This window comes from Prunus persica, chromosome G1 (assembly GCF_000346465.2).
Source record: "Prunus persica cultivar Lovell chromosome G1, Prunus_persica_NCBIv2, whole genome shotgun sequence".
NCBI lineage: Eukaryota > Viridiplantae > Streptophyta > Magnoliopsida > Rosales > Rosaceae > Prunus > Prunus persica.
The window spans coordinates 33086986-33100047 of NC_034009.1; the positions used below are offsets into that span (position 1 = coordinate 33086986).

General features: G+C 39.5%; 3 protein-coding genes across 4 annotated transcripts in view; 2 read left to right on the plus strand and 1 right to left on the minus strand.

Moving 5' to 3' along the window:
- LOC18788971 (prolyl endopeptidase) lies at positions 946-6025 on the minus strand. Of its 2 annotated transcripts, none has more exons than XM_020570229.1 (12): positions 5581-6025; positions 5080-5299; positions 4766-4966; positions 4608-4678; positions 4034-4217; positions 3087-3680; positions 2581-2961; positions 2431-2506; positions 2285-2348; positions 1792-1927; positions 1429-1542; positions 946-1354 (listed from the first exon to the last, which is right to left on the minus strand). In XM_020570229.1, the coding sequence occupies exons 1-12, from the start codon at positions 5979-5981 to the stop codon at positions 1289-1291; spliced, it is 2508 nt and encodes an 835-aa protein (XP_020425818.1). In that variant the 5' UTR covers positions 5982-6025; the 3' UTR covers positions 946-1288. The 2 variants fall into 2 exon arrangements, with proteins under 2 accessions (XP_020425818.1, XP_007227012.1); XM_007226950.2 differs by having other exon boundaries at positions 4034-4196; positions 5581-6023.
- LOC18793355 (rop guanine nucleotide exchange factor 1) lies at positions 8023-11226 on the plus strand. Its single transcript, XM_007223055.2, has 5 exons — positions 8023-8568; positions 8831-8947; positions 9156-9694; positions 10066-10419; positions 10695-11226. The coding sequence occupies exons 1-5, from the start codon at positions 8274-8276 to the stop codon at positions 11040-11042; spliced, it is 1653 nt and encodes a 550-aa protein (XP_007223117.1). The 5' UTR covers positions 8023-8273; the 3' UTR covers positions 11043-11226.
- Positions 11344-13062, plus strand: part of LOC18791970 (prolyl endopeptidase) — a 6064-nt gene continuing 4345 nt past the window's right edge. Inside the window, exons 1-3 of the mRNA XM_020563555.1 lie at positions 11344-12152; positions 12434-12653; positions 12767-12999. Of these exons, the coding sequence (XP_020419144.1) occupies positions 12043-12152; positions 12434-12653; positions 12767-12999 (563 nt within the window). The 5' untranslated portion in view covers positions 11344-12042. The remainder of the gene's footprint in view (positions 12153-12433; positions 12654-12766; positions 13000-13062) is intronic.

A 13062-nucleotide genomic window follows, 5' to 3' on the forward strand; every position in this document is an offset into this window, starting at 1 on the left:
ACACCTCGGCCCAGTTACTAGCACATTATCTTAGCCCAAATTTTTTTTTGGGTGCGAGCAACTTAACATGAATCCACTGATTTGCTACCTAGTTGGGCTTTAATTGTTACTACAGGCCCAATTAAGGTTAAAATGTGCTCAGAGTTGAAAAATGAGGCACAAAGCCTAGAGAACTAAACGGAAGCTCAAGTTAGAAAGCGGCCCAACAATACACAATTAAAGAAAACTGGCCCAATATTAAGCCCAAATATTTAAAAAGCTGCCCAAATCAAGAGGACTGTAAAAGAGGGCCCAACAAATAATATTTGATTTGTAGAATTGAAAGATGCGGCCCAAAGCTAAAGAATTACAACCGGCGGCCCAGCAAAACATAACTGAACTTTGCGGTCCAAATATTTACGAGTCATTCTATCGTGAGGGCCTTATCTAAAGCTCCTAGATGAGATCCTATCTCTTAACCATTTGATCAAACTAATTAATTTGATCAAACGGTTAAAAAATAGGGCCTCATCTAAGGGTCCTAGATAAGACCCGAACTATAGAATCCATTGCGGTCCATAACATGCTAAAATTTAAAGCGGCCCAAAACTGAAGGAGGAAATAAAAATGGGCTGACATCTGGGCCCATTTAAATTAATGGGGTGGTCTATGAGCCAGCTAATAGGCCCATTAAGAATTCTGGGGCCCAAATACAATTATCTTTCCCATGAGGTTTGCCAAACCTTAAGACTTTGGTCCTCTGTTTTTTCCCATTTACTATTCCTTGGCCGCGCATTCACTCCATCTACGGTTGAACCTAGTTCGCCATACAACTTCAAGCAAACTATTACTTGATCCATAAGTTTTACGTGGAACAGTAATGAAACTTTTGAGATAAACGATTTAGGTCACGACCAAAAGTTATTGTTGAGCCGTTTCTGGTGTACCAAATTTTGGCCTTTGTGGTGTACAATATAAAATTATTCTTTAGGAATATCGAGATTAATTGTCCAAGAGTAATCTTGGGCCATGACTGATATAGAACAAGATCCCTTACAAATTTTGAAGGCAAAAGGAAAAAGGAGCCCTTCTAGATAGATAGCTACCAGAGCTCTGGAATTCATCTTGTGTTGATCAATAGCTACCAGAGCTCAAGATAACGTATTGCTTTGCGCGCCACAGTTCAACTTTAAAATAGCCTGTGCTAAGCTAACCTAACCCAGGAGGTCGAATACAGCATGCACCCAACTTAGCCATGAATCTTTTTTTCCGCTCTTTTCATCTTAGTCGTCAAGCATCGAAAAAACTACTACTCTATCCAAATTGCACCCAACATCTTAGCCATGAAACTATACCGGTCAGCAGCTTCATCAATCTGTAAATACAAGAGCCATATATAAATACAATGGTCGGGACCATAAATGACTATAAACTCAATTAGATACTTGCCATTTTCTGGGTTGGACGTCCACTTCCATGCCCTGCCTTGCATTCAATGCGACCAATAATCGGATTGGTCTGTGGGCTTTTCTCCAAACTTGTGCTCAGAACATATTGCAAGGTCTAAGAATAAAGAGAATCAATTATACAATTGAAGAGAAAATAACACACACAACTGAAACGAACAAAAGCACAAAATCAATAAAAGAGAATAACACACACAACTGAAACAAACAAATGCACAAATAAATAAAAGAGTTGTCTTGATAATAGATGATAAAGGCAGTGATGATGAGAAATCATATTAAGGCCACAATGTTTACATTCCCATACAATAATGACTTGTAGATTCTATTCGCAAAAGAGACTCACCGCCAATAACTTCAACGTGTGCAACGGTACGACTCGATCATCATGATCTGCAGTCAATAGCATGGTAGATGGGTACTGGTGAGGTTGGCTTGCATGCAGTTCCCATGGTCTCCTGACATTGTGTAAAGGCGAGTACCTGAAAGTAGAAGGGAGGGAGTGATAAGCTCATATTCATATTTACAAGAACCAGAAGACTGATGAAGAGGCGCATCAAGCATAATGCATAAATATGTACTGCAATCCCTCTTATCCTAACAATCACACTCATTCCAACAAAGAATGAGAAATCTTGTTTATGGAGTTCTAAGCAAATGTGAATTGGAGTAATACTTTATCCTACCATCACTATCCATCACAGAATTGAGACTAAAACAAGGCAGTGATATACTTATACAGAATTTTAAAACATTGCCATAACTAAAACAGGACTGCAATCAGATACACCTCAACACCACCAAATGAAGAGAGAAAATGTAAACAAAACAGTACTTACTTAATTAACCATTGGAATTCTTCCTCCTTGTCAGAACAGCCATAATCAGAAGTCCATGCATGACCTGAGAAACTCTTCTACATCAAACATATGTTGCAACCAGAAGAAAAAAAAAACCTTAGAAGACCCAAAGGAAGTAAATTCACCTATGGTAAACTTGTGGAACCGTAGCATGTCCATAACACCAACATGAGCTAGTGCACAACCAAAAAGATCGGGTCTCTGCGAGAAGGCATTTTTTTCATATAAATCACTCACTACAGATTTAATAGTAAACACAACTAAAGATGCCACACCTGATTTATGCAAGCTCCAACAAGCAGCCCACCATTACTTCCACCTTCGATACACAACTTGCTGGGTTGGGTATAACCGGCAGATACCAGGTATTCAGCTGCAGAAATGAAGTCATCAAAGCAATTTTGCTTTTTAGCGAGGGAGCCTGATTTATGCCATTCCTCCCCGTACTCTCCACCACCACGGATATTTGCTATGCAGAAAACAGCACCTAAATGTCTTGTAAGTACAATACGACTAACACTGAAATAAGGCGTAATACTAATGTCGAATCCACCATATCCATATAGCAAGCACGGGTGTGATCCATCCAAAGGAATGTTCTTTCTGGCCACGACAAACATTGGTATCTCAGTTCCATCCTTACTGGGAATGAATACCTGGATAATGAAAAAACCCATTATATAGTAAATGAAATACTGCATGTGATAAAAAATTGAAGGTACATAGAAAGAATGAGATCAAGCTAGTGACACTAAAATGTCAGTACAACAAGCTCTAATACCTGATCAACTTGGAACTCTGAGCGATCAAACCCAGGAACTGTAATTTCACGAAATACCTTCACGTCCGGAATTTCGTTCACTAAATTACACTGATATATTATACCAGGGGTGAGAAAACTCGTAAACCCAAAAAAAGCAGTGCTGTCTTCACGTCTTCCAGAAATCCCACTAACAGAGCCAATGTCAAGGGGTAATTGATGCAGCAAGTTACCTGAATTCAAATCCCTAATCTGTAGTACACACTTCACATCACTCAAGTAACTAACAATCATTTGGCTACCATTCACAGCACATACTGATCCAAGTACATCTTTTTCAGCTTCTTGGAGAACGTCAGTCCAAACAGTTGGTTCCTTTAGATCAACTCGGACCAACTTATATTTTGGAGCATCTTTGTTTGTCAGAAAAGTAAACACAGTGTCATCATTTGCAATGAGATTATACATTGCATCAAATGTATCGATAAGCTTCAGAACTGGGAGCAAATCATTTTTCTCCCTTAGACCTTCAAGCCCATTAGGAAGTGCAGACATGTCACAGTAATAAAATTTGTTGACTGGGTCACAACCCTCATCAATAGATAGAATAATATACTGCAGATTACAGAGTACCAGAAGTAAAAAAAACGTTAGTTGAAAATAATATTACAATAAATCTTCTTTCTAAGCTATACAACAATTTAATCAAAAAAAAAATGGCAATTTCTAAGGGGTGCTATACTACAAATTGTATACATTGAGCAGTTTCACCACTGGGCTGAGTTTCTGGGTGAGACCTCAACTGTAAACCCCATTCTAATGCAAAATCACAAAACTATATGGAGAGAGCAGGTGACATGTCTTAATTTTAGGCTTCATTTTAAGTACAAGAATCCTACTGCTTCAACAAGAAGAAAAGGACTCTTAACAGAGCCAGAAAATCCAGGAAGATAACAAAATCGACCTACCTTCCCATCTGCGGTAACAGTGGCTCCAAACAAGTATTTAGGATTTTCAGGATCCTTCCAGCATAGTATGTCTTTTGATTGATCTGTACCCACGAAATGATAGTAAACCTCATGATAAAGATTTGCGTTGGTCTCTGTCCCAGCATCAATATCTTTTCCTTCTCTACAGAACAAATCAACAGTTCTATAAATTCAATTTCATTATTTTGCACAAATCTAACAAACGAGGAAATATCAAAATAAACCTAACATAGCTATTCATTGTCCCAATAATAGTTTCTAAGTTTCTAAATAAATTCAATTTCAATGACTCGTTTGTGCCATTATATCCACATTTCTATACTCACAGCCCAAACTTTAGCTAATCATAGCCTAGCAATAGCCATTTAACCATCTTTGGATTCTCCAAATTAAGTAAAGCAAGAACATCTACATCAATTCTATCACTTTTTTTATTCTGTATCTTATTAATTTAACTGAAAGTCTCAAACTATCAGCCATGCTAATTAGAGAACTCCATCAAAATCCACATGCCCACAACTTTTTAGTGTAAAGATACATGATTTCCACTTACTTTGGAGCTGGATATCGGCTGTAGAAAAACCCTTTGTTATCATGTGTCCAGGAAATCCCCGAAAACTTGACCTGAAAATAGTAAGCTCATCTCGGTAAAGGTGCCATGGAGAACGCACATTACTTTATATAAAAACATACATAAACTCCAGCGCTTACCCAAGATAAAGTATCAGGCTCGATCTTCTTATCCTCAACCCGCATCACTTTGATTGTTACCCAATCACTGCCACTTGTGCTAAGGGCATAGGCCATGTACTTGGCGTCTTTACTTACAGAATGTGTGTTCAAAGATACAGTCCCATCTTCACTAAGCGTATTAGGATCAAGTAAAACCTCTGGTTCTCCATCCAAACTGTCCTAAAACCACAAATGAACCCCCAGAAAGAAAATAAGGAAAGAAGAAGGAAACAGAGGAAGGAATGAATGAATTTATATGCAGTTGATTATCAAATATAGAGCCAATGGCCAACCTGGACATAGATGACGTTTTGGGCTTGAAGCCCAGTGTTATGGGAGTAAAAGTACTTATTCCCTTCCCTATAAGGTGGATCATAGCGTGGGTGATCGAAAAGCTTGGTGATCTTTTCACTAAGCTTACCTCTCGTATCGCATTCCTTTAGAACCGACTGTGTCAGTTCCACTTGTTTCTGTACAAAATCTTTGGTCTCTTCTGAATGAGGATCTTCAAGCCTAAAAGATTTAATCCAAAAGAGTCAGAAAATCAAAATTCGATCAAATTCTTATAAATAAATAAAAATAGCAGCATCAAGAAGTCGGCGATTGATCCTCGTTGAGATAACAAGCAGGACAAATGCTAGGGCTTAGGATTGAAACTCTAAGTACAAATGCTACATACTATTGAAAACCTTGAAAGAAAATCTTCTTCGATAATGAATTTCCATTTCCATACAAACAAATAAACGAAAAAAAAATGGTGGGAAATATATAGACAAGAGAAGGTTGTACCATACCATCTATAAGGATCGGCAATCTTGACGCCATGGTAGTCATCGATAACAGACTCATCTCTGCGGACTCTAGGGTATTGCAAGGGCACGTCTAGGGCACAAAGGGAGCCCATTCTAGGTTTTGAAAGAAATGAAAGAGAGCGAACGGAAGACCTTTTTTTCTTATTAACGTTACGAGAAAGAAAGCGAAGGGATTTGAGAGGGCTTGAGATTGAGATTGAAGGCGGTTGGGTTTGGGCAAATACTAGTCGTCGTCCTATTCCTACAGACGAAGACGAAGACGAAGACGAAGATGAATGTGAAGATGAAGTGTTTGATGTTGTGTTTAAAAGAGAAAGAAAAGGAGCGTGATTTGTTGGGAGCCTTGGGGTAATGGCGTTGGCGTGGCGAGCATATGACAACATTGTTTACGCCTAGTCAAAACCTTTGCCCATTGGAAGTTGGAACCTCGAGGCATCAATGCTTGCGGGGCGTTACTTGCCAAGAAGAATGTGGGGCTAAGAGCAAGTCCAGCAAGCTCGGGCTGGGGGGGGTTTGGGCAAAAAAATCGTTTCCAGCAACAAAGTCCAGCCCGGGCAAGCCATGGGACCCAGCAGACTGGGCTGGCCCGAGGGCGACTTCGGCCCGAGCAAGCGCCCGAGCAACGTGACGTCATGGCTGACGCCAGGCTGGCGTCAGCCCTCCAGCGGTTTAATTTTTTTTTACTGTTGGCGCGTGCATTGCACGCGCCAATGTTAAAAAAAATTTAAACCGAAGCGCTACAGTAGCCGCCAATGGCTACATTACACGTGGCAGCGTATTGGCTCTCCGATCATATTTTTTCCAGCAATCCAACGGTAGCCAATGTTTGTGCAATAAAAAAATGAAAAAAAATGGATAAAAATTTAAAAAAATACAAAAAAATTACTGTTTTTTTTTTTTCTCTATACCTTATTTCCATTTTCAACATTTAAGTAAATGTCTTTGTCCTTCTACTTTTATTTATTTTTATATTACTCCATTTACTTAAGTTTACAATGTAAATAAGGAAGTACCCCATATTTGGATTCAAATAAAAATACTAGAAAATCAAATTCCCATCAAATCAAAATATGAAAAATCGATTTTAGTGCAAAATACGATTTAGGCTAAAAATGATGGCTCATTAAGTCAATATATACTTCATATTAAAATTTCATAAAATCAAGTTTTCTTATTTGATGTGTAAGGAATAAAAGCCGCCAAAAATTATCTTGAGAAAATGATTATTCCGAAAAATCATTTTTCATACTTAGTCAAATTGCACCTCTGCTACAAAAATTCTGGGTTCGCCAATGTCTATAAATACCAACCAATACTCTTCACTTTTGACACCAAATCCTCATACTTTTTTTTTCCTATAAATACCAACAAATACAACTAATAAAATAAAATCTTATCCGAAAATATTATCCAATATGAATAGTATTGACACGTAGAAACCAAAAAATCTTATCCGAAAATATTATCCAAATTAATTGTTTAAGTAAAAAAAGTTGTGAAAAAAACAAAAAAATGAATAGTATTTGCCATGGCAAGCCCCAACTGCTGGAAACACATTTTGCTGAAGGGGGCTAGGGCAGCCACTATTCACGTGAATAGTGCCTGCCCTAGGGCTAATCTTGCCATGGCAAGAGGCAACTGGTGGAAATGCTCTAATGCGTGCTCATTGTGTGTGGTTTATGTCGCCATAATTTTGACTAGCCTAGCCCTTCAGAAAGCGATCAAACCTCGTCCACACAAATTAATATGCAAATCAACTAGTTGGATTAACGCTGGCTGATCCATCGTCCATACGGCGAAAAACGTTTGGACATAAAAATTCCCATATGGGCTTTGAAAACGTCTGCTGGACTAACCCATTGGATTGTTAACGTTGAAATGGGTTAACTGGAAGCTCAATTCAATTCTTATGTCATGGGGATGGGATGGCATGGGCCATGACAAGTGGGAACTGGAAAAGATGATATCACACAAATGACAAAGAATTTGATTACAAACATGCATGATGCATCCACCGAAAATATCTTACCATTTAAGTTAACAAATCAAGTAACTCCTGTTATGCTGATAAGCAACTAGAACATTACTTAAAGAGTTAGTTTTAGATTAACTTCAACCTCAATGGTTAAAAACTGAGGCTAAAGCCATGCTTTCCTTAAACAAATCGATGAAGAACGTCCCCGCTGAACTCTTTGGTGCACCAAATAATCGCCATTTTCATTTCTTGATTAGTAATTTAGTGAGTGACTAGAGAGAGAGACGACGAAATTAAACACTTAAAAAAAAACCAATTCTATCCGTACAATACAATTTACGACCCTGACCAAAGCCACCTGCGATGTTACTTTTTTCCAGAGAAGAAAAAATAAAGAAATTATATTTTTTAGATCCAATCATCCAATTCCAAGGTATCTCAGCGCGTGCAAGGAAGCAAGCAAGCTTCAGAACAACACGTGGGTAAATAGTAGATATATACCAATCCATCCACTCAAATAAAGAGCAACCTGCTCTGTCCCCTACGTGGGACCAGACCACAGACAATTTATACAAGAAAGCTATAACGGTAGAGGGAGAGAGCAGAGCACCGTAGTTTAATCTTTGATCTTTCCACTTTCCTTTTTCCTCGGCGGAGAGAAAGAGAGAGATACTGGGGTTTGAGTTTGATTGATATATCAATGGGGAGCATCTGCATCTCCTCTGAAGATGAGTTGAGTCAGAGGTTCGAGAGCTACAGCTTGAGTGCAGACGTCAGTGAGTCCGAAAGCTCCACCAGTGACGTTTCCTGTCGGCACGAAGCTCCTGCTGCTGCTTCCACTTCTTTGACTTCTTCCCCTCCATGCGGACCCGACTTCGCTGACATTTTTGTTTGTCAGCAACAGCCGCCTATACCCTTTTTGTTTCCGGCGGTCGGTGGACGACATGTCGTCATTCCGGCGACCAAGGCTGAGAAACCTGAGACCAAGTTGTCCGGTCAGTGTGCTTTACTTTGGAAATCTTTGCAATTCTTTAAAGTTACAATTGTAATGCGAAATTTGACCCTTTCCGGTTCTTAGTAATTTATGTGTGAGTGAGGCAACACTTTAAGGCTTGGAACTTGTATGATTGTCTCTTTTTTCGCTCCAATTGGGGCAAAAAACATACGAAATTTTGCTATTCTTTCCACACATTCCTGTTACTTAGAGTGCAGCTACAGAATTTGACATTAAATGGATTATATTTGTGTTATCTGCAGAAGTTGAATTGATGAAGGAGCGGTTTGCAAAGCTTCTGCTTGGAGAAGACATGTCAGGTGGAGGCAAGGGAGTCTGTACGGCTCTTGCTATTTCCAATGCCATCACAAATCTTTCCGGTTTGTACAAATTCTTGTCTTCTTGGGTTTTCCGTTACTTGTTTCCTTACAATTTCCCCCCAACTCCCGTCTTCTTGACTGATTGAATATATAAGAAGCATAGTTATATTATAAAGAAACAGAACAGAGGAGTATAATCATTGTTTCATGTTTCCCCTTCAATTGTCCAATTAGTTTTATGTTTCTTTTCATTTGGTTTCTTTGTCAGCCACTGTGTTTGGGGAGTTGTGGAAGTTGGAGCCATTGGCACCCCAGAAGAAGGCAATGTGGTGCCGGGAGATGGATTGGCTTTTGTGTGTAAGTGATTCTATTGTTGAGCTCATACCATCAATACAAGAATTCCCTGGTGGTGGAACCTTCGAGGTTATGGTCACTCGGCCCCGCTCTGATCTATATATAAACCTGCCGGCACTCAAGAAACTAGATGCGATGCTGCTTAGCATTCTTGACGGATTCCATGATTCTCAGTTTTACTATGTTGACCGAGGTATAATTGTTGCTGATTCTGATGATGGTGAAACAATTCCCCTGTCTTCCTCTTCCAATAGACCTTCAATCAGGCAAGAAGAGAAGTGGTGGCTCCCATTCCCGAAGGTCCCCCCAAATGGTCTCTCTGAGAATGCGAGGAAGACATTGCAACAGTGTAGGGAATGCACAAATCAGATCCTTAAGGCTGCAATGGCAATTAATAGTAGTGTGCTGGCTGAAATGGAAATCCCTGAAGCTTATTTGGAGAGTTTGCCCAAGGTAAGGAGAAAACTATTCCTTTATATCTATTCCTACGCATTATCAATCATGTTATGAATATTAAGATCATGCACACACAGGATACACAGCGATAAATTTATTTTCTTGTTGCTTTTTTGAAAACAGTTCTATAATTAAGGTCTAGATTGTCAAGATATTAATGGTGTCATGTTTGCATTTCATATTCATATCTCTCACTTCCTTCTGTTGCTCTTATTTCCTGCTGCACAATGACAAAGTATTTGCTTTTAGTTATCCTTTCCTGTTACGGCCTAGGAATCACACGGCTAAGTCATGTTTGATTCTCTTTTCTCTGTTTATCTGATTTATTACCACAAAATATGTTGACATCACTCTACCAATTTCCCCAGAGTGCAAAAGCTTGTTTAGGCGAAATCATTTACCGTTTTATAGCTGCTGATCGGTTCTCCCCAGAATGTCTTCTTGATTACTTGGACCTCTCATCAGAATACACCACTCTGGAAATAGCAAACCGGATTGAGGCTGCTGCGCACATTTGGAAGCAGAAACACCTGAAATGCCATCCAACTCTTGTGAATACTGGAAAGTCATCCTGGGGAGGAAAGGTTAAAGGCTTTGTCAGTGACACAGAAAAAAACAAGCTTCTAGCGCATCGGGCTGATACCCTCTTACAGAACCTAAGGATACGGTTCCCTGGCCTCCCGCAGACCGCTCTGGACATGAACAAGATTCAGTACAACAAGGTATAGGCCCAAAAAGATTTATCATCTTTGCTTGGAAAGAAAGAAAAGATAGTTGATCAGGTCAAGCACCATGCCTGCCGTTTCTAACATTTCATTTTGACAGTAAAAAATATGAACATAAATATTGAAAACCACGGGATTGACTAATTTGGTACTCCAGATCCAGACTAGAGATTGAATGTCAAAAATGAGGAGTCTGAGTTTGAAGATGATGCATATCCACTTTAGTTTTGTTGAGCTTTTTACGTGCTAATGAAATGAATGATATATTGCAGGATGTGGGGCAATCAGTCCTTGAGAGCTATTCCAGGGTGATGGAGAGCTTGGCGTTCAACATAATGGCAAGGATTGATGATCTGCTATATGTAGATGATGCCACGAAACAACGGGCAGCTGCAGAGTCTGTGTCTCTGTATGAGCAGGGAAGGTTTGGTGGTGCTATGCCAAAACAGAAGAGGATATCACCCAGTCCATTCTCAGTTCACCATACTTCAATTGCATCGCCAGCGTTGGATCATATCAATCAGACAACTAGAAGCCCTGGTGGAAGGACGCATAAACCAATAAAGAAGACTAGTTTTAGTGACGCGTTGGATGACAAGTTAGAAAAATTAACTTTCTGATGATCTTGAAGTAACTAATGTTGGCCAACTTCTCTGTCACGGTATGTACTATGTAGCTAATTAAAAGATGGTTTGCTCAACCACCTGATGGATGAGCAATATATATAATGGATGATATATTGGTCTTTTCGCTCTATGATCCAATAACATAGCCACAGAATCCGATGCTGTTTGCATTGGTCCATACTCTATTTCAACCTCGATTCTTCTTCTTCTTCTTCTTCTTCTTGGTATAAACAGTCTTTATTCTTATTAAGAACATGTTTAATACATCCACTCTACTGGAGTCTGGATGAATAAGTTGAGTGTCCTGTGACTCGTGATCAAATGCAGATATAAAGGAATAGTTTTCTCCTTACCTTGGGCAAACTCTCCAAATAAGCTTCGGGGATTTCCATTTCAGCCAGCACACTACTATTGATCGCCATTGCAGCCTTAAGTATCTGATTTGTGCATTCCCTACACTGTTGCAATGTCTTCCTCGCATTCTCAGAGAGACCATTTGGGGGGACCTTAGGGAATGGGATCAGTCAGTGTTAATCCAACAAGTTGATTTGCATATTAATTTGTGTGGATGAGGTTTGATCGCTTTTTAAAGGGCTAGGCTAGTCAAAATTATGGCCACACAATGAGCACGCATTAGCCCCACATTCTTCTTGGCAAGTAACGCAGTAACGCCCAGCAATCGTTGATGCCTCGAGGTTCCAACTTCCAATGGGCAAAGGTTTTGACTCGGCGTAAACAATGTTGTCATATGCTCGCCACGCCAATGCCATTGCCCCAAGGCTCCCAACAAATCACGCTCCTTTTCTTTCTCTTTTAAACACAACATCAAACACTTCGTCTTCGTCTTCGTCTGTAGGAATAGGACGACGACTAGTATTTACCCAAACCCAACCGCCTTCAATCTCAATCTCAAGCCCTCTCAAATCCCTTCGCTTTCTTTCTCGTAACGTTAATAAGAAAAAAAGGCTCTCTTTCATTTCTTTCAAAACCTAGAATGGGCTCCCTTTGTGCCCTAGACGTGCCCTTGCAATACCCTAGAGTCCGCAGAGATGAGTCTGTTATCGATGACTACCATGGCGTCAAGATTGCCGATCCTTATAGATGGTATGGTACAACCTTCTCTTGTCTATATATTTCCCACCATTTTTTTTTCGTTTATTTGTTTGTATGGAAATTGAAATTCATTATCGAAGAAGATTTTCTTTCAAGGTTTTCAATAGTATGTAGCATTTGTACTTAGAGTTTCAATCCTAGGCCCTAGCATTTGTCCTGCTTGTAATCTCAACGAGGATCAATCGCCGACTTCTTGATGCTGCTATTTTTATTTATTTATAAGAATTTGATCGAATTTTGATTTTCTGACTCTTTTGGATTAAATCTTTTAGGCTTGAAGATCCTGACTCAGAAGAGACCAAAGATTTTGTACAGAAACAAGTGGAACTGACACAGTCGGTTCTAAAGGAATGCGACACGAGAGGTAAGCTTAATGAAAAGATCACCAAGCTTTTCGATCACCCACGCTATGATCCACCTTATAGGGAAGGGAATAAGTACTTTTACTCCCATAACACTGGGCTTCAAGCCCAAAACGTCATCTACGTCCAGGTTGGCCATTGGCTCTATATTTGATAATCAACTGCATATAAATTCATTCATTCCTTCCTCTGTTTCCTTCTTCTTTCCTTATTTTCTTTCTGGGGGTTCATTTGTGGTTTTAGGACAGTTTGGATGGAGAACCAGAGGTTTTACTTGATCCTAATACGCTCAGTGAAGATGGGACTGTATCTTTGAACACACATTCTGTAAGTGAAGACGCCAAGTACATGGCCTATGCCCTTAGCACAAGTGGCAGTGATTGGGTAACAATCAAAGTGATGCGGGTTGAGGATAAGAAGATCGAGCCTGATACTTTATCTTGGGTAAGCGCTGGAGTTTATGTATGTTTTTATACAAGTAATGTGCGTTCTCCATGGCACCTTTAGCGAGATGAGCTTACTATTTTCAGGTCAAGTTT